The 21,225-nt window shown below is 35.8% G+C and overlaps 1 protein-coding gene and 1 pseudogene across 1 annotated transcript; both read left to right on the top strand.

The window, feature by feature from the left end:
* The first annotated feature begins 8,743 nt into the window (after positions 1-8,743).
* LOC100917766 (olfactory receptor 51B6-like) lies at positions 8,744-9,682 on the top strand. Its single transcript, XM_012546771.2, has one exon. The coding sequence runs from the start codon at positions 8,744-8,746 to the stop codon at positions 9,680-9,682; it is 939 nt and encodes a 312-aa protein (XP_012402225.2).
* Positions 9,683-12,834: 3,152 nt separating this feature from the next.
* LOC100926136 lies at positions 12,835-20,218 on the top strand (annotated as a pseudogene).
* Positions 20,219-21,225: the final 1,007 nt, after the last annotated feature.

Raw genomic sequence — 21,225 nt, 5'->3', positions numbered from 1 at the left:
ATGCATATAGATATTTCTTAATATATATTCTAGATTCTATTACATTAGTTAGAAAATTCTTATTATTTCTGTATATTCTGATACACCCACATGTTTGTATATATACACATGTGAAAATATATGCATATGTGTATACATGTATATATGTGTATGTGTATATAGAGATATAAATACAATGGATGCACCAAAAGCTTTAGTGCAATTAAAATTGCTAATAAAGTCAAAAGCCAATTAAATTAAAACTGCATTAAAACTTTTGGGACACCTTGCATTATAACATTTGATCTTCCCATGCACCACTAATACTGATTTTACAGATGAGAAAAATGAGGCTAATAAAGATTGTTACTCACTTTGGATCATAAAATAAAAACGGCTGAGTTGGGAATTAAATTAAACGATGACACCTAAGTTTTGTTCCTGAATGATTAGGGTGATGATGGTACCCTTTGCAATAAATAGAAAGATAAAAAAGGAAATTTTAGGGAGAAATATTATGAACTCAGTTTTGAACATGTTGAACTTCAGGTGTCTATGATAGGTTTAATTCAAGATGTCTAAAAAGCATTTGGATATGTAAGACTAAAGATTGGAAGAAATGAAGAAAAGTAAAAAGACTTTGTTTTCCTCCCCTGTGATAGCTGAAAAAAAAACAAAATATTAGAACTTGATATTTAAAAGAGATAGCAGTATCAAGTGAAGATTTTCCAAAGATAAGAATGTTCTGAGTATGGTTATAGTGAAAAAGAAGTGTCTTCCCAATTACTTAAGTGCCTTTTATGTGCCTACAACTTCTATAAAAGTTGAGAGTGATGAAAAAAAAGCAAATAGAAGGACCATATTGCTGATATATTTAGGTTATTTTAATCTTGAAATTTCTTTCAAGAAAGCAGATCCCAGAGTATTGCTGACATGACAATTCACTTTGAAAAGAAATGATAAGAAAAAGAGTTTTCTTCTTTCTCCTCCATCTGCTGGAGTTATCCAAAGTGGCCAAATGCCAATACAACCCCCTCCTTGTTGATTTGTTTCCCAGTACTTCAGGAAGCTCATTTGGAACTCCATCCCTTTCTTTGTTGTAATTCTTGGCCATGTCACTCTCTTTTACTTCATCAGATATGACCAAAGCCTCAGTGAGCCTGTGTACAACTTGATGGTTATGTCATTAATCACAGACCTTGGAGTGACTGACCACTATATCTGAGGGGAATTTCAGGAGACCTGGGCTACAGGCCCTATCTATCTATCTATCTATCTTATCTTATCTATCTATTTTTCTACCTATAGAGATAGTCACCTGCTCAACTTTTGTCATTCAAAACACCTCTATGAAGATCTCCAAGGAGAGTGGGGAATGAGGAGAGGAAACTATCCCACCTTTAGATAGCTCTGATTTTTGGAGGATACATCATACCATAATTTGGCTTCTCCATCTTTTTCCAAGTCTGCCTCTGAGGGCCAAACAGAGAAATGTAACCCCTCCTTCAGGTGACAATTCAGGTAAATATTCCATAGACCTTTTCCAATTTTGACATTCTTTGTTTTTGTGATCCTCTGGTTTCTCAGGCCTCTCACAATCCTAGATACTCTCTACTTTGGAAACATCCTTCTATAAATGTGATAATTAAAACTGGACAATCCTCTAGATGGCTTCCAACCAAAGAAAGCAATTAACAATTAATTCACTTCCCCAGTTCTGACATTCAATTACTTTCTGAATCAGAGAGAGCTCAATTCCTACATTTATGAATTAATGTGTATATGAACACGGTCTCTATGTGGGGGTAAATCCCATAGTATTTTTTAAATTAAGACAAGTTTATGAAGGACTAGGTAGCCTTACTTGCATAGCTGATATTTAGAAAAGACAGAAAAATGTATACTCCACCCCTACGTTTCCAAACATCAGAATTTCTTAAGTTTTTTTTAGTGTCATTATCCCTTTAGTATTTTGACGAAGCCTTAAGATCTCTTCTCAGAATGTTTTTCATTTAAATTCATAATTGAATTGAATACTAATACAAATTGAATACTAAATTTTAATTAAATGCTTCAGGAAAAACTCATCATTATTTTCACTAAGAATATAGGATCTCCAAAATCTTTTCAAAACCCTTTCTATAGATCTTCAGTTATGCACCAGATACCAGCTAAGTATTAGGGATACAAAGAAGGCAAAAGAAAATCCTTGTGAGAAGGAAAAAGATAGTTCCTGTGAACTCTCATCTGATTCAAACTAAATCACAGCAAAATGAGACATAATGTACTGTTAGAAGGACATACTTGGGCAGGAGGTTCACTACATGTCTGAGTGGGAAGGGGGAATAGGAAAAAGAATAAATATTAATCTATGGAGTTTAATTTAGGAGTTTTTCTCTCTTCTTGGGAGACTGTATCAGTGAGACCTGGAGCTATGACTTAGGCAAAGTAAAAGAAGACTTGAGAGGCAGAGTAAAAGAAGACTTGAGAAGCAGAGCTGGGTTTGAACAGTGATACACTCTGTCAATAAAGGAGTTAGTGCTCTGTGGAAGGGATAAGACTGCCATCTTCTGGAAATTGTGGAAAATTGCCGGAATGGGATTTACAGGGAGGATGAGCTGCAGGTAGAAAAGGTACAAAAAGAAGCCATATTGGGGAGCAGAAAGAATTCCAGTTCCTTTCTCACACCTTAGAGGAACTTCAGGGGGCATGGGCTGCAGGCAGAAAAATGTATCATAACAAAAAACCCTCAAATGGTTACCATATTTGGAGAGGGGAGGGAGAAAATGCATATGAGTTTGAATTAATTCTAAGGACTCTGTAACCCACATGAGCTAGGAGGGAAAATAGAAAATGCTCACTTAAATGGGAAGATATCTGCAGATTATCCTGTAGGATGCAAGATGAGAATGTAAATAGAGCAAAGACAAATATGACCTTCAGCATGGAATCCGCCTTCCCCCTTCACCCTCCTCCCCCATTTCCTTGCTTTTGATGCCATTTTAAATTCAAGGTCTCACATTTTTTGGACATAAACCTGATCAGGGTACAGGGTAAATGTATAAAAAACACAGTAAGAAGTAGGAGACTGTTTTGCTACAGGATGATCTTCAGCTGCTGAATGAAATAGAGCAGATATTTGTGTAGATGGAGAAAGTGCAATAGCAGGCATGTTAGGGGTAGGGTTTGACCTAGACTCTCATTGCCAGAAGGAGTAGAATCGGGTGGTTTGAATTGAGGATTTAGATTCTGTGGATTCATAACATCTGAGTCAACAAGCATTTTTAAGCACTTAAGAACAGTAGAAATCTAGTCCAACCTTCACATTTTTCAGATGAGGCTGCCATGATCCAGATAGGTTAGGTAACTTTCCCAATGTAACTACATAGAGAGTTCATAATTAGTATTAAAATGTGGGTCCCATAATTTCAAGTTCAGCTTGTATTTCTTTGTTTCCTCTATTTTTTTACATATACCACAATTTAAAATCCATTTCCATATTAGTCATGACAAGAAAGAAAAATCAGAATAAAAGGGGGAAAAGAAACTATGAGAAAGAAAGAACAAAACAAAAAATAAAGGTGAAAAATAGCATGCTTTGATCCACTTTCAGTCTCCATAGTTCTTTCTCTGGTTGTGGATGGTATTTTCCATTTCAAATTTATTGGAATTGCTTTGGATCACTGTACCAGTGAGAAGATCTAGGTCCAAAATATTTGATCATCATACAATCTTGCTGTTCATGTGTGCAGTATTCTCCTGGTTCTGCTCAATGCACTCAGTATCAGTTCATGTAAGTCTTTCCAGGCTTTTCTGAAATCAATCTGCTCATCATTTCTTGTAGAAAAAAAAAGCCTTCCCTTAAAAACATATACCATAACTTATCCAGCTATTCCCCAATTGACGGGCATCCACTCAGTGCCTCACTTCTTCCCACTATAGAGTAGACTGTGTTTCTTGAGGAAATAGTTGCTCTAAGTGGGCAAATATATAGTAATTCAAGAATATGCTTAGATAATTCCCATGAAACTCTTAAACTGGCTTCCCATTGAAGGGGCAGAACTAATGGGAGGACAACTAGTCTTCTAAGAATCAGAGAGGGCTTCACAATTTCTCTAGAACCTATTCAGGTGTCCCCAGATAGACAGAAAAACTACAGAAGAATTTGATATTGACTACTTGGTTCTCAATAAGTCCTAAATGGCATCAGATAACTGTTCACAGGGCATTTAGGCTTCAATAGCACAATGGACAAACTTGGACATATTATATCTAGAGTATCCTTAGGAAATCTATGGAATAAAGCTTAAGGTAAGTCATATTCAGGGCTAGCTCATGGAGTATGGAAGAAACTCAAACTTTTTGGTGAGTCACCATAGAATAAAGGTTCAGGGAGTTTTAATAGATGATGTCAGATGAGTGAGGGTGATTTTCTGGGAGAGCTGCTGAGACCCAATAAATGCTTTGAGGCTGTCATAAGGGAAGATAAACATGGGAAAGTAGAATATCTAAAACAAAGTTTTCATTGGAGGGCCTAGTAGTCATTTTAATCTCCCTCCATTATTCACTTTATACTACTTAATAGTGAGAGTCTAATTATCCAGCTCCCTCCTCAAATCAGACACCTGAAAGCCTTTGGGAGGGATTCCAATTCACTGGTCTAGCTCTAGCAAAGGCAGGTGGGAAGGGAGAGAAGCTTTTCCCCTAGGAACTGAATATTGAAAGATGAAGAATCTCTAGAGAATTTGAGTCCTCTATAAATATTCTGTTGAGGGCAGGGACTCTTTGCAGACTTTGAAGATTAAATATTTTATCTAGCTACTTCATATGAGACAGAAGCACCTCTGGACTATGACTCAGGTGAGGAGGGCATATGGAAATTCTAATGAAATAACGTGGAAAAGTGGCTGAGGATTAGCCATTCCCCAGAACTTCTCTTAGGGAAAAGAATGAGATCACTGAGGAGACATGTTAAAATTGCCTGACTGCTTACTGATTTGGTTATAATTGATGGCTTAATGTAGTGTGAGGGTAGCTCATAGGACTGAAGAATAAGTAAGCAGTGAGGATAAGTAAGAGCTTAAATTCACTGGGTTGGGCATAGGGTTTCACACTCACTCCTAATGCCTTTCAGGAGCTGGAATTGTCTTCTTAGAGCAAGATTTCTCTTTCTTCTTAGGAGAGAAGATCAAGAAACTGTCTAGGTGTGGAAGTGGAACAGGGGAACATACTCATGATATGTTTAAAAGAGGGAATAGGATGTGAGTCTCCTGAAGGGAATTTCAATGCTTTTCAATTCCATTTCTCTTATATCTTATTATCTTTCCCTTTATGCTCTTTAGCTACATCATGGTACTCACTGTATTCCTTGTATTACATCAAATTTGTCTCGTTCCTATATCATTTAGAACAAAGATTCCCTTTCATCCCTCCTGGCTAACACACTAGCTACTGTAACTGACTTCATTGTCATATGTCATATGTCATAATCGGTCTGATATACTGATGTTGCCTAAGATAGAGACTCAAGGATACCCACAAGTGAGGAATATTATATAAATCATTATACAGTGAAAAAAATGTATTTGTCTCCTAATTGATGGTGAAATCCTTGGGTGCATGGAATATGTGCTTTTTCATTTTTACATGCTTAGCCACTGAGCAGCCTCCTCTACAAAAAAGAGGTAATTAATAAATATTGTTTGAATTTACCATTTCTTAAGCATTGTTCCCCTTAATATACATAAAGCAATAAGGAATTGGACCTGTTATTTCATTGGTATAGGGAATTTTCAGGGCAGGAAATGCTCTCTACCAATGCATGTCATTACATTTCCTGAAAATTTCATTCTTAGAGCATTGTATGAAGCACTGAGAGGTTAAGGAATCTTGTCCAGGATTAGACATGTTTAGAGGGAATTTATGACCCAGGCTTTTCCGGGTTGAACACTGTCTCCCTCTATATAGTATACTACACTGTCTTTCAACATATACAAAAGAAATAAACATCAAGATGCCAAATAATAAATGCAATGTATGTAAGGCAAGGAAATAAAGTGTTATGAGAGGCATGGCAGAAGAAGAAGAGATAGGGAATGAGAACTTGTAGGCTAATAGTAATATAGATTGAGAACTGTAAAGGATGGGAGAAATTATCTGTTTTATTATCTCATTTACACTAATTTTAATTTTATTTTCTCATTTAATTTTATTATCTCATTTACACTAATTCTAATTTTAAATCCATTCTCTTCTAATACACTGTCATATCTTCTGAGGGAAGCAGCCGGGGGAAAAGATCTACTAGACCAAGAAATGTGACCTGTCCATTCAAGTTTCAAAACAGTAGGTGTACAAAGAAGAAGGAAAAGAAGAAAGATCTAGAGAGAAAGTTATGAGAAGAAAAGAAATACAAGTAAGCAACAAAAGAAGAAAAACAAGTTCATTGGGGTCTAGTTTTTTTCTAACCCTAGGAAATCAAAATGAAATGTATTTTATGGCAGTGTTATCCTTGAGTTCTTTGTAGAGATGAGTGGGAGCCTAATGGCAGAGGAAAAGAGGCAGGAATGATGGTCTGGATAGGGCCATGAATGGAAAAGATATGAGAATATCCATTATCTTAAGATGAAGAAGGAATTAAGGGAAGGTTTTTCCTTCTATATACTAAAGACACAAAGGCCAAAGAAAATTGTCAATGACTTAGATTATATCAAATGTCAAAGTATAGTTACAGGTCATTGAAAATATATACAGTGCAGGCTCAAAGAGCAATCATTTGAAAAGCTTTAGAGTGTACTGGAAAGAACACTACTATTAATATTTAGAACTCCATTTCCATGTTTAATATTTATATAATGAGCAATAAAGCCTTTATTTAAAAGATTATAATTTTCCTCAAACTATGATGTTTTGGGGAATAGGGACTAGAGAGCCAACAAGAAGACTTAGGATCTAATATATAACTGCCTGTGAAATCTTGGTAGTTGTATTTAAACCCCTCTGGGCTATAGTTTTTTTGTTTTTTTGTTTTACATCAAGGCAATAATTTTGAGAGAAGATGTTGACTTACATTTGTAAACGGAATCTCTTCACCCTAGAGTTCACTAGGCCAAGGTTTCTTTTCTTTTTTTTTAATTAAAGCTTTTTATTTTTCTAAATATATGCATGGATAATTCTTTGACATTAAACTTGCAGCAACTTGTGTTCCAATTTCCTCCACTTCTCCCACTTCCCCCACCCTCTCCTCTAGATGGCAGATAGTCCAGTATATATTATACATGGTAAAAATATATGTTAAATCCAATACGTGCATACATATTTCTATAATTATCTTGCTACACAAGAAAAATCAAATCTAAGCAGAAAAAAAATGAGAAAGAAAATAAAATGTAAGCAAACAACACCAAAAAGAGTGAAAATACTATGTTGTGATCCACACTCAATTCCCAAAGTCCTATCTCTGGATGTAGATGGCTCTCTTTATCACAAGATCATTGGAACTATAGATCAAGATTTCTTAAAATTTTTTGATTTGTGAAATCTTTTTGTGTGAGAAATTTTTATGTGACCATTAAGTATATGGATATATAAAATAGGCATACAAATCAAACATTTACTCATAATAAATCACAATTCTGCAAGCCCCACAATCAGTTACAAGACCCCATATAAGTTGAGGCACAGAATAAAAAGTTTTGCCCTTGTCCAAAGAAATCACAAGTCTAGATAAGACATAGATATCTTAATTAGAAATTTCATCTTACAAATCTAAAACAGTCTCACTATAAATATTAATTTGCTATATAAATTTGTGATATTAATCTTATCATCATTGTTCCTGAATTTAATAAACTAAAATGTTGTATTTATGTCAGGTAAGGAAAGAGTAGACAAGAAATTCTGCTTTTCTCTCTTATTCATTTGGTCACTCAGCCTTATGCAGGCCATATAAAAGACACACAGGAGGAAAGATGAGAGAACTCTATATTTGGTAAAATATTACAGAGACTGATCCACAGAGGAGAAAAATCAATTTTTGAGGGTCCACATTTAGAACAAAATATGTGTATATAGTCAGTTTGAGCAATATTGAAAAAAAGACACTACAATAATGTAACTTACATTTTTGTAAATTACATTACATACACGTAATCTTACCCATGAAAGTATGAGCAGTTAATGAATTTGTATGATTGACTCCCTGAAATGATACTGCTAAATTCTTAAGTAACAATAGCATCAGTTTCTTTTATCTAAATAAACATAAACTTTAATATGTAAGGCTTAGATAATATAAATAATAAAAACCAATGTAAGTAAATTGATTTACAGATACAGACTTGCCATATTTACTGCAGTTTCTAACATAGTGATTATGAAATAAGGCTTGCAAATGAGTACTGCTAAAAGAAGCCCTGTCTGTTGGTTTGTTATAGTTCTAGCAACTAACTCTTTGATTGTGATTCTTTACTTTTAGAAGAGAAATAAATAGGAACAGAATAGAGTAAATAAGAAGCAAAAATATTAAAGAAAGGGTCTCTCTAGTAGGGGCCACATAGCTTATCCTTAAGTGTTATACTAACGTGGTTATTTTCCTTTTGTCAAAAATAAAAACAGGATCAAGTATATTGCTGACATGAAAAATTGGTAAAAAAAAAAAAAAAAAAAAAAAAAAAAAAAAAGTCAGATTGGCCAAAGAAGAGACCAGCATTCCTGCGATCACAGCAATAAGAGAATTCTTTTCTCAATCTCCAGGAATTCCAATATGTGGCTCAATATCAGCTCAGCCCCCTTCCTTCTGACTGGGTTTCCAGGCCTGGAGGAAATCCACCACTGGATCTCCATCCCTTTCTTTGCTGTGTACATCTCTGTGATTCTGGGCAATGGTACCCTCCTCTTTCTCATCAGAGATGACCACAATCTCCATGAGCCTATGTACTATTTTCTAGCCATGTTGGCTGCCACTGACCTTGGGACGACTCTAACCACAATGCCCACTGTACTATGGGTTCTATGGTTAGATCAAAGGGAAATTACTCATGGGATCTGCTTCTCCCAAGCCTACTTCATCCATTCACTTGCCGTAGTGGAATCAGGTGTCCTACTTGCCATGGCTTATGATCGATTCATTGCCATTCGCAATCCACTGAGATACTCATCTATCTTGACCAATACCAAAGTGATAAAGATTGGGGTGGGAATACTACTAAGAGGTTATGTATCTATTATTCCCCCAATAGTGACCCTCCATTGGTTCCCTTACTGTCATTCCCATGTTCTCTCCCATGCCTTCTGCCTCCACCAGGATATCCTCAAACTGGCCTGTGCGGATATCACCTTCAATCGCATCTACCCAGTTGTTCTGGTTTCATTTACTGTATTCCTAGATTCCCTAATCATTCTTTTTTCTTATATACTGATCTTAAAGTCAGTCATGAGCATTGCCTCAGGAGAGGAGAGAACCAAAGCCCTTAACACTTGTGTCTCCCACATCTACTGTGTTCTGGTTTTCTTTGTCACTGGGATTGGCTTGTCTCTTATCCACCGTTTTGGAAAGCATGTGCCCCTTGTGGTTCATATTGCAATGAGCTATGTTCACTTCCTCTTCCCTCCATTAATGAACCCCATCATCTATAGCATCAAAACTAAGCAGATTCAAAGTGGTATTCTTCGCATGTTCTCTCCATGCAAATTCAAGATCTAATAAGTTCTCCTTGGATCCCCTAGGCAGCCAAATAGAGTCAATATTTTATTGCCAATAAAAGCTCATTGTGCTCTTAGAAGCACTCAATGTCTCTTCCTAAATACATTTAGCCACTAAGAAATCTTTGGTGATTTCTCTTGGGATTTATTGATTTCATAACATATTACCGAGAAATGAGCTATGTTTACATCTGAGACATGAGATTAAATAATTTAAAATTAAATAATTAATAAGTCAAGTTTAAAATCATAAGAATTGTTTCATATTCTAAAAGAGGACAAAGTCTCCATTGAAGCCCAGGTAAACAAAACAAAAAAACAAAAAGCTCCTGCCTCCCTAATAAGTCAAATGTCTTGTGAGTATAATGGCCTTTTTTTCACCTGCCCAAGTGTGCTTAATAATACAGGCCATGCATGTTTCCAATTCAGGATCTGAACAAGGTTCCTGAAAGTAATGACATGTCCATGTCCATGTCTATTCCCTTCAAATTGTTAGTTCTAGTCATCATTCAAAGAACATAAAATAATACGTTGTTATTGTCATATTTTAAATTTGTGCAATTTCTGGACATTTCCAGATGTGTATACAGTAGGTAGATTTGGGGGTCAGGCTGACATGAGGGAAGGCTTTACTTCTGTTTTCTAGCAATTGAGGTTCATGCATTTCCATGTGACCCATACCTTCAAATAATATATGAATAATGTAAATTTTATAGAATCACAGAATTATATATTTGAATAAAACCTCAAAAGTCATTTAGTGCATTAAACACATGAACCGAATTCACACTAAATCCCTCATTAAAACAATCAATCAATGTCTGTTTTAAGAGCCCCCATTCCTATGATAGGAGAGGACATCAAATTGAGATATTGTGTCCCAGGAGAGTATTTCACAAAATGAAAAGCTGTGATTCTAAAGAATTCTATTTTTATATCATTCTAAAAATTTGCATCTCTCTGTGCCTTGCTTTTTCTCCTACTGTTGCAATTTGGAGATGGACAGTACAAATCCGATAACCCTTTCATATATCACCTCTTTAAGCATTTGAAGACTGACAACATTTTGAGTGTTCTCTTGTTCAAGCTAAACTTTATATTTCTCCTGATTGGTCTTAGATGGTGGACCTAAGAATAAATGCTGAAAGTTATAAAGAGTTAGTCTTGGAATAAATTAGAAAAACACAGAATAGTTGACCTCTCAGACCTCTGGAACAGGAAGGGATTTATGAAATCCCTTCATAAAGGAAACTTTTGAAGAGGGTCCACATTTAGAACAAAATATATGTATATGGTCAGTTTGAGCAATATTGAAAAAAAAAGACACTACAATAGTCTTTGTACTATTGTACAAGAAGAAGAACTTGAGATCATTACCAATCACAAAATAGAAAATTTTGATTATATCAAACTGAAAAGTTTCTACAAACAAAACTAATGCAGACAAGATTAGAAGGGAAGCAATAAACTGGGAAAATATTTTTACATTCAAAAGTTCTGAAAAAGGACTCATTTCCAAAATATATAGAGAATTGACTCTAATTTATAAGAAATCAAGCCATTCTCCAATTGATAAATGGTCAAAGGATATGAACAGACAAGTCTCAGACGAAGAAATTGAAACTATTTCTAGCCATATGAAAAGATGCTCCAAGTCATTATTAATCAGAGAAATGCAAATTAAGACAACTCTGAGATACCACTACACACCTGTCAGATTGGCTAGAATGACAGGGAAAGATAATGCAGAATGTTGGAGGGGATGTGGGAAAACAGGGACACTAAGACATTGTTGGTGGAATTGTGAATACATCCAACCATTCTGGAGAGCAATTTGGAGCTATGCTCAAAAAGTTATCAAACTGTGCATTCCCTTTGATCCAGCAGTGCTACTACTGGGCTTATATCCCAAAGAGATCATAAAGAAGGGAAAGGGACTTGTATGTGCATGAAGGTTTGTGGCAGCCCTCTTTGTAGTGGTCAGAAACTGGAAACTGAGTAGATGCCCATCACTTGGAGAATGGCTGAATAAATTGTGGTATATGAATAATATGGAATATTATTGTTTGGTAAGAAATGACCAACAGGATGATTTCAGAAAGGTTTGGAGAGATTTTCAGGAACTGATGCTGAGTGAAACGAGCAGGGCCAGGAGATCATTATATAATAATATATATAACTTCAACAATACTATATGATGGTCAATTCTGATGGACCTGGCCATCTTCAGCAATGGGATAAACCAAATCAGTTCCAATGGAGCAGTAATGAACTGAACCAGTTATGTCTAGCGAAAGAACTCTGGGAGATGACTAAGAACCATTACATTGAATTCCCAGTCCCTATATTTTTGCCTGCCTGCAATTTGGACTTCCTTCATGGGCTAATTGTGCAATATTTCAGAGTCCAATTCTTTTAGTACAGCAAAATAATGGCTTGGTCATGTATACTTATGGTGTATCTAGTTTATACTTTAATATATTTAACATCTACTGGTCATCCTGCCATCTAGGGGAGGGGATGGGGGGAAGGAGGAGAAAAATTGGGAAAAAAGGTTTGGCAATTGTCAATGCTGTAAAATTACCCATACATATAACTTCTAAGTAAAAAGCTATTATTTTTAAAAAAATAAAAAAAAATAAAAAAAAAAGAGTTGGTCTTGGCATCAGGGAGGAAAAAATAAACAAATGAGGAAAGAAGCAATTGAAAATTTCCTTCCATCTAGAATTATCTCAATTTCTACAGTTGCCATGGTCAACCTTTCAAGGCAAAGGATTCACCCTGCCCTCACTAGAGGTCTTCAGAAAAAATGCTGCATGACTACTTGTCAGTTATATTGTAGAGAACATTTTTTCCCATGTATAGGTTTGCCTAAATATTTTCTGAGTTCTTTTTCCTCATTCTGTAACTCTATGGTTCTTTGCTAAGGGGTTGTTTGGCATCTAAAAGATCCTAGAGAAGATTAGCAAGTGCCTTGTAAAGGAGAATGGTTTCTGTGTGAGGCCAAGAACATTGTAGGAAAAGGAATGGAAGGAAACATGGGATGTAATTCAGGATCACTTAAAGCATCTTATAATTGGAAGTGATAAATGACTTTAATTGGCATGTAAGGGGAGCTTCTGAAAGCATGAAATATAGGTAGAGCAAGGCAACATGACTTCTGTTGAGAAAAAAAGAAGTATGAAATACAAGTAGAGTAATGCAAGCTGGCTAAAGATATCCATGACAGGAAGAAGTCCTCAGTGACTTTTGAGATGGAATAGAGACAGAGCAACAGCGAGGTGAGGCTCAATATGTCAAAACAATACCCAGATCTTCCTATAAGTAAGTAAAAATACATAGGATTTAAAGAGATTTTTTTTCATTAATGGATAATAATAAATTATTTTAATTCTAACTTGGGATTTTTTTCTTTGACTTGTAAATAAATGAGTAAATGAACACATTCATGTCTTAAGTTTGTGAGCCAACAAACATAAAGTAGATAATCATGTTAGAATATACGAGGTTTGTCAAATGTTTTTGCTCTCAGATTATTGTGGAGGAGGTGGTATGTCAGAGAATTGAAAAGTTCTTTCAGAGTGTATCCATTGTTCTTTATTGTTCCTTGCTGGGCCAAGTTGAACCCAAATCTCCTTCACATATTTTCAGAGAACTCTAACATTCAAGTCTACAAGTTAAAAGTCATCGGTTCCTTCAAGCAATCCTTAGAGGACATCACTTTAAAGTTCTGCCACCTTCCTTGCTGCATTATTTATGATTTGCATCTCACTAATAGTTTTCCTAAAATGCCATGCTAAAAACTAATCATGGCTTGCAGATTTTATCTGGCCATGTTACAATATAGCACCACTATCATGCCCCCTTCCTGAATGCTATACCTTTCATAATGCAGTTTAATTTCACATTAACTTTTGTGAACATGTTGTTAGTGTGAATGAGGTTCTCCTGGTTCTGCTCACTTCACTAAGCATCAATTTACATGTGTTTCTAGTCTTTTCTGAAATCACCCTCCTCATCATTTCTTATGGAATGTGGCATTCCATTCTATTCATATACCATAACTTATTCAGCCACTCCTCAATTGATAGACATCCACTCATTTTCCAATTCCTTGTCACTACAAAATAGGCAAAAATGTAGTAGTTCAAGAATCTGATTGGATAAATGCATATCAAAATCTTAAATTGAGACTGGTCTTCCTACTCATTGAAGGTAGAGCACTAAGGGAGATGGACAACTAATCTTCTAGGAATCAAAGAGGGCTTCACAGTCTTTCCAGATCCTGCTCTAGTATGTCCAAATGAACTGAATAACTGCAGATGAATGTGGAATTAACAATACTCAGTCCTCAATAAATCCTAAATATAACCAAGTGACTATTCACAATGTACTCAGGTTTCAATAATACATTGAACAAATTTGGACATCTTAGGCTCGGGTTGTCCTTCGGAAATCTATGGAATAAAGCTTAAGGTAAGTCATGTTCAGGCTAAGCTCATGGAATGTGGGAGAAACTCAGATCCCTTTTGCTAAGAGTCATCATAGACCAAAGATGCAGAGAGTTTTAACATATTATGCCAAATGATTGAGGGAGATTTTTATGGATAGTTGCTGAAAGCTAATGAATACTTTGAGGTTGTCATAAGGGAAGATACCAAACTCACTTCAGAGTACCTAAAACAAAGTTTGCATCAGAAAGTCTCGTGATCATTTTACTTAGTCTTCATCCATTATTTATTATACACGACTTAGTATTTGAGAGTCTAATTATCCAAATCCATCTCCATGTCAGAGACTAGAAAGCCTTTGGGAGGGATTCCAGCTCACTGGCCTAGCCTTAGCTTGCCAATGGCAGGTGGGAAGGGAATGAGTCCTTTTCCCTAGGAACTAAATATATTGAAAGATCAAGAGTCTCTAGAGAACTAGAATTCTCCATAAGTATCTTCTGGGGACAAGGACTCTTTGCAGGCTCTGAAGATTAAACATTTTAGCTAAATACCTTATGTGGGAAGTTCTTTGGACTATGACTCAGGTGAGAAGAGCATATGTAATGCCAATGAAATAAAAGGGACAGGCTGAGGATTAGCACCTTCCTTAGGGAAGAGAATGGATAACTGAGGAGGCATGTTAAACTTCCCTGACAACTTACTGATTTGGCTTAATGTGTAGTATGAGAATAGCTCATGGGACTGAGGGACTGGGCTGTGAGCAGTGAGGACAAGTAATTAGTAAAGGAGGAATATGCCATTTAACTTTACTGAGATGTGCAGGGTTTCACCAGAGAAATCCCAACAAACTGAATTACTCTCTCAGGTATCAACATTATAGAATTTGGTTAAAATCTTAGTCATCAAGTCAGTTTTTTAGTTTGTGCTAATAGGTCATTATAAATACTATCAGGCTATTCAGTGAATCAAGAATGTTGCATTTGGTGGGTTGTCACATAGTGTCATTAGTCTTATCAGATTCAAAGACATTTTGTCAATGTTTCTTTTCTGGTCAGCTGCTCAGACAGCTGAATGACCAAGGCTATGCAGCCCTGGTCCCAGAGTCAGGAACTTATCTGTTTAAAAGTGACTTTGGACAGTTATTCCCTGTGTGACCCTGGACAAGTTATGTAATTTCTGCTTTCCTCACTTTTTTTCACTTGTAAAATGAGGAACAATAATAGCATCCACCCTCCCAGTATTGTCATGAGTATCAAATGAGATGATCGTATCCATAGCATTCTTAGCACAGTGACACCTTATAAAGATTATTCCTTTCATTTTTTTTTCTGAGGCAATTAGGGTTAAGTGACTTGCCCAGGGTCACACAGCTAAGAAGTGTTAAGTATCTGAGACCAGATTTGAACTCAGATCCTCCTGACTTCAGGGCTGGTGCTCTTCTTCCCCTTTTCCCACTGGCTACACCCTAGCAATTGTAACTTACTTCCTTGCATATATCTCATACTTCGCCTAGTATACTATTGGAGCCTGAATAGAGACTTAAGGATATCCATAAGTAAGGAATATTATATGGATCTTTATACAGCAAAGAAAACTGCAATTATCCCCTAAATAATGGTAAGTTTTTTGGGCGCATGGAATATGTGATTTTTTTCATTTCACTTGCTTGCCAACTGAGCAATCTCCTCTACACAAAAGAGATACTTAATAAATATTGGAAGAATTGAGCATTTATTAAGCATTGTTCTCCCTAACACATTTAAAGCAATAAGAAACTAGACCAACAATTTCATTGGTTAGAGAATTTTCAGTGCATGGAATGCTTTCTACTAATACTTGTCATCATATTAAATGAAAATTTTAGTCTTAGAGCATTGTGTGGAGCACTGAGAGGCTAAAAAAATCTTGTCCAGGATTAGACATCTAATATGTTCAGAGGAAAACTATGAACCAGGATTTTCCTTGTTTGATCACTGCCTTTCTATATACTATACCGCACAATCTTTCAATATACATCAAACAAATATATATCCTATCAAAATACCAAATAATATATGTAAAGTACATAAGATAAAGAAAATGGTATGAAAAGCATGGCAGAAGAAGAAGAGATAAGGAGTGAAGATTTGTGGGCTAATAGGAATGTAGATTGAATCCTGGAAGGGACTGGAGAAGCCATTTGTTTTACTGATTCATTTATGCATAAGAAAATTATACCCAGATAATGTAATTGACTTTTTCTAGGTTGTAGAAATGGGAAATTTCAGAGATAGTAACTGAAATGTTTTCTAACTTTGAATTCGTTCTCTTCAATACGCTATTTTGTATTATGAGGGAAGCAGCCAGGGGAAAAAGCAGTGGAGACTCTGCATAAAGGGGAAAAAATCTATTAAAATTCATTTTATTATCAAAGCTTCTAGTTCTTTTAGTTTTTATTGATTGTGTACCATGCAGGGCCCTATTTTTGATGAAGTATATTTTTGGGCTGGGTTGGGGATGCTGAAACATGAAAGAAAAACAATTTCTGTCCTCCAGGATCTCAGTATTGCTCTGAATCCCACATATGTGTCTTGGTTAAAGGTGCTTTGATCGGCATCTCTGGAAGTCTTTATCTCTTTTCTATCACTAAGTCTCTTTAATATTAATCATCTTTTTTTAGGGCATAGAAACTATCCACATTGGCATGAAATTCTATCTCACTGAGACCACTAAAAGTCTTCAATAGAGGATCTCCATTGAATCCAATGGAAGTGTCCTTTACCATAAGTTGGATCGACATTAGGATCCTCACTTGGAAAGGAATGACAGATCCCCTTTATCAAAAGAAGCGTTCATTCAGATGATTATCTGTCTACAGAAATATGACTTGTCCATTCAAGTTTCAAAACAGTAAGTGTATAAAGAAGAAAGAAAAGAGGAAAGGAATGGAGAGAAAGTTATGAGAAGGAAAAAAATACAAGTCAGTAATAAAAGAAGAAAGGACAAGGAAAAAAAAATCTTCAGGAAGCTATGTTTTTGTCTAAACCCAAGAAATCAAAATGAAAATTCCTTTTTGGCAGTTATTCTTGAGTACTTCGAAGAGATAAGTGGGAGCCTCTGGAATTAGTCAGAAGAAAAGAGGTAAGAATGATGGTCTATATAGGGATCCACAAATGAAAAAAAAAAATTCAGAGAATGTCTAGTATCTTAAGAAAGAGAAGGAACTAAGGGAAGCTTTATCTTTCTCTACAGCAAAGAGATAAAGGTGAAAGACAAATGTCAATGGCTTAGACTATATCAAGTGTCAAAGTGTAGTTACAAGTATACAAAGTGCAGGCTCAAAGAACAATCATTTGAAAAGCTTCAGAGTGTAAGAGAAAGAACACTAACATTAATGCATAGAACTTCTGATCCATGTTTAATATGTCAGTGAAGATCAATAAACCACTTAATGTAAAAGAATCTCAATTTCCTCAAATTAGGATATTATGGGAAATAGTGAGTAGAGAGGATACAAGAGGACCTAGGATGTGACATTTAACTGCTAATGTGACTCTGGTGCTTGCACTTAAAAATTTCTGTGCTCTAAGGTATTTTTTATTTTTTACATCAAGACAAAAATTTTGAGAGAACATGCTCACCTGCACTAGTAGATAGAGTCTCTTCACCTGGGAGTTAAAAATTTTACGTGACTATAAGTATGTAAAATAGGTATACAAATCAAACATTTATCGATAATAAATCATAATATTGCAAGTCTCACATTCAGTTAAAAGATCCCACATAAGTTCATGAGATACAGAATAAGAAGCTTTGCCTTAGAGTAATGAAATCACAGGTCTAAGTAAGACCTAGATATCTTAATTAGCTGTTACATCTTGCAAATCTAAAGAAGTCTCATTGTAAATATTAATTTGTTATATAAAATTTATATATTAATCATATCATCGCCTCTGAAGTTAATAAAGCAAAATATTGTCTTTAAGGCATGTAAGGAGAGGTATACAATAACTTTTTTTCCTTTCTTTCTTGTTCATTTGGCCACTCAGACTTATGCAGAGCATATGAAAGACACAGAAGAGAAAAGATGAGAGAACTCTATATTTGGTGAACTATTACAAACTGATCCACAGAGAAGAAAAATCAATTTTTTGAGGATTCACGTTTAGAGCAAAGTGTGTGTACATTGTCATTTTGAGTAATATTGAAAAAAAAAGACATCACAACAATGTAACTTACATTACTGTAAATTACATTACCTACATGTAATTTTATACATAAGAGTTTGAGCAGTTAATGAATTTGTATTGACTCCCTGAAGTGAAACTTCTAAATTCTCAAGTAATAATAATGTTAGGGATTCTTTTATCTAAATAAACAAACTTTAAAATAGAAGACATAGATAATATAAATAACAAAGGCCATAATGTAAGTAAATTTATTTACAAATATGGACTTACTATGTTTATTTCAGCTTCTATCACTGTAACAATAAAAAAGGCTTGACAGTGCAGTCTGATTTAAGAAGCTCTAGATGCTCTTACACATAATTATAGCCCCATCTACTAACCCTTTGAGTTGTGATTTTTTTTACATTTAGAATAGAAGTATGAGGGAAAAGAATAGAGTAAATAATAAGCAAAAATATTACAGACAGGGTCTGTCTTGTAGGGGCCACATAGCTCATCCTTACATGCTATACTAACATAGTTATTTTTCTTCAATCAAAAATAAAAACAGTACCAAGTATAATGCTGACTTGACAAATTGATGAAAAAAGGCAGATTGGGAAAAGAAGAGACCTGTAGTCCTGTGACCACAGCAATAACATAATTCTCTTCTCCATCTACAGGAGTCCCAATATATGACTCAGTATCAGCTTAGGGCCCTTCTTTCTGACTGGCTTCCCAGGCATGGAGGAAATCCACCTCTGGATCTCCATCCTTTTCTCTGCTGTGTACATCTCTGTGATTCTGGGCAATGGCACCCTTCTCTTCTTCATCAGGGATGACCATAATCTTCATGAGTCTATGTACTATTTTCTAGCCATGTTGGCTGCCACTACCTTGGGGTGACTGTAACCACAATGTGTAGCAAGCCGGAACTCTGAAAAGGTATGTATGCTTGAATCACAGCATGGTGCTTATGGCTGCACATGCTCAATGTGATGTAGTGATGTAATCTTACTGAAAGATTTAAGGGCTGGGGGCGGGACAGAGAGCTCTCTCTTGGCCATAGACTTTCAGACAAGAAGATTTCAGGCTCCAGACTCCAGAGTCCTGACTCCACGTGACTTTGACCAACCATGGGCGGCTCTCCTGCTTCCTTCACTTCTCCACCTAAAGACCAAGGACTCTGGCTGGTCCTGAGGTCCTCCAGAAAGCTAGCCCAGACATTACACAGTGCCCACTGTACTAAGCATTCTGTGATTAGATCAAAGGGAAACTGGTCATGGGGTTTGCTTCTCTCAAGCTTACTTCATCCATTCACTCACCCTAGTGGAATCAGGTGCCCTACTTGCCATGGCTTATGATCGATTCATTGCCATTCGCAATCCACTGAGATACTCATCTATCCTGATCAATACCAAAGTGGTAAAGATTGGGGTGGGAACATTACTAAGAGGTTGTGTGTCTATAGTTCCCCCAATAGTGCTCTCCATTGGTTTCCTTACTGCCATTCCCATATTCTCTCCCATGCCTTCTGGCTCCACCATCAATCTGGCCTGTGTGGATATCACCTTCAATCGCATCTACCCAGTTGTTCTGGTTTCATTTACTGTATTCCTAGATTCCCTGATCATCCTTTCTTCTTATATACTGATCCTAAAGACAGTCATGGGCATTGCCTCAGGAGAGGAGAGAACCAAAGCCCTTAACACCTGTTTCTCCCACATCTACTGTGTTCTGGTTTTCTATGTCACTGTGATTGGCTTGTCTCTCATCCACCGTTTTGGAAAGCATGTGCCACATGTGATTCATATTGCAATGAGCTACGTCTACTACCTCTTCCCTCCATTAATGAATCCCATCATCTATAGCATCAAAACTAAGCAGATTCAGGGTGATATTCTTTGCATGTTTTCTCCATGCAAATCCAAGACCTAATCAGTGCTCCTTGGGATACATCATAAAGGAAAGTGGAATCAATATTTTTCTGCCAATAAAAGCTCATCAGAGGTAATCTCCCTAAACACATTTAGCCATTAGAACATGTTTGGTAATTTCTTTTGGAATTTGTTGATTTCATAACAAATTATAGAGCTATAGTTTTCACTTAAATAATTCAAGTTTAAGTTGAAATTGATTTGGAACAATAATAATTATTTCACATTAGAGGGGAAAATCCACTGAATCCCAGGTTATTCCTGAGGATACTTGCTTTCCTTCACTCAGCTGAGATATTCTTCAGGAAATTGTTTTTTACTTGACCAAGTGTGCTTAAGAGTATATGACATGCATGTCTACATCCTTAGAATTTGTAGTTTCAGAAAATTACATCATCCTGAAGCCATCCTGAAAGGAGTGATTGTCCCCTATTTCTATCCATTTCCTTCAAATAGTTAGCATTAATCTGCATTCAAAGAACATAAAATAATTTATGTATACTGTGATATTTTAAATCATGGCATTTTTGGACTCTTCTGAATGTATAGTGGAGATGTTGGAGGTTACACCAGAGTGAGGGAAAGATTTACTTCTAACAGTTTAGCAGCCATGTAGATTCATCCATCTGTATAACAGAATTGCAGATTTGAATTAAATCTCAGATGTCATTTAGTGCAATAAATAGAGCTAAATCCCCTCTAAATACCTCATCAAAACAATCTATCAATGTTTATTTTTAAAGAACAACAGTTCCTATGATAGGAGAGGATGCCAAATTGAGGTCTAGGAGATCTATTCATACAATTAATAGCTCTGATTCTAAAGAACTCTCTTTTTATATCATTCTAAAAATCTGCATCTCTCTCTGCTCCTGCCTTTTCCTCCTACTTTTGTAATTTGGAGGTGGACAGAGCAAGGGGGAGCAATCACCCTTTCATGCTTCACTTCTTTGAGCATTTGGAGACTAAAAACATTTCAAGTCTTCTCTTAGTTCAATCTAAGCATTA

This window comes from Sarcophilus harrisii, chromosome 3 (assembly GCF_902635505.1).
Source record: "Sarcophilus harrisii chromosome 3, mSarHar1.11, whole genome shotgun sequence".
Lineage (NCBI taxonomy): Eukaryota > Metazoa > Chordata > Mammalia > Dasyuromorphia > Dasyuridae > Sarcophilus > Sarcophilus harrisii.
This window is presented reverse-complemented; position numbering and strand designations above follow the sequence as displayed.

Excerpts from the sequence above, each read along its gene's own strand:
- LOC100917766 (XM_012546771.2), top strand. The coding sequence starts at position 8,744 with ATGTGGCTCAATATCAGCTCAGCCCCCTTCCTTCTGACTGGGTTTCCA.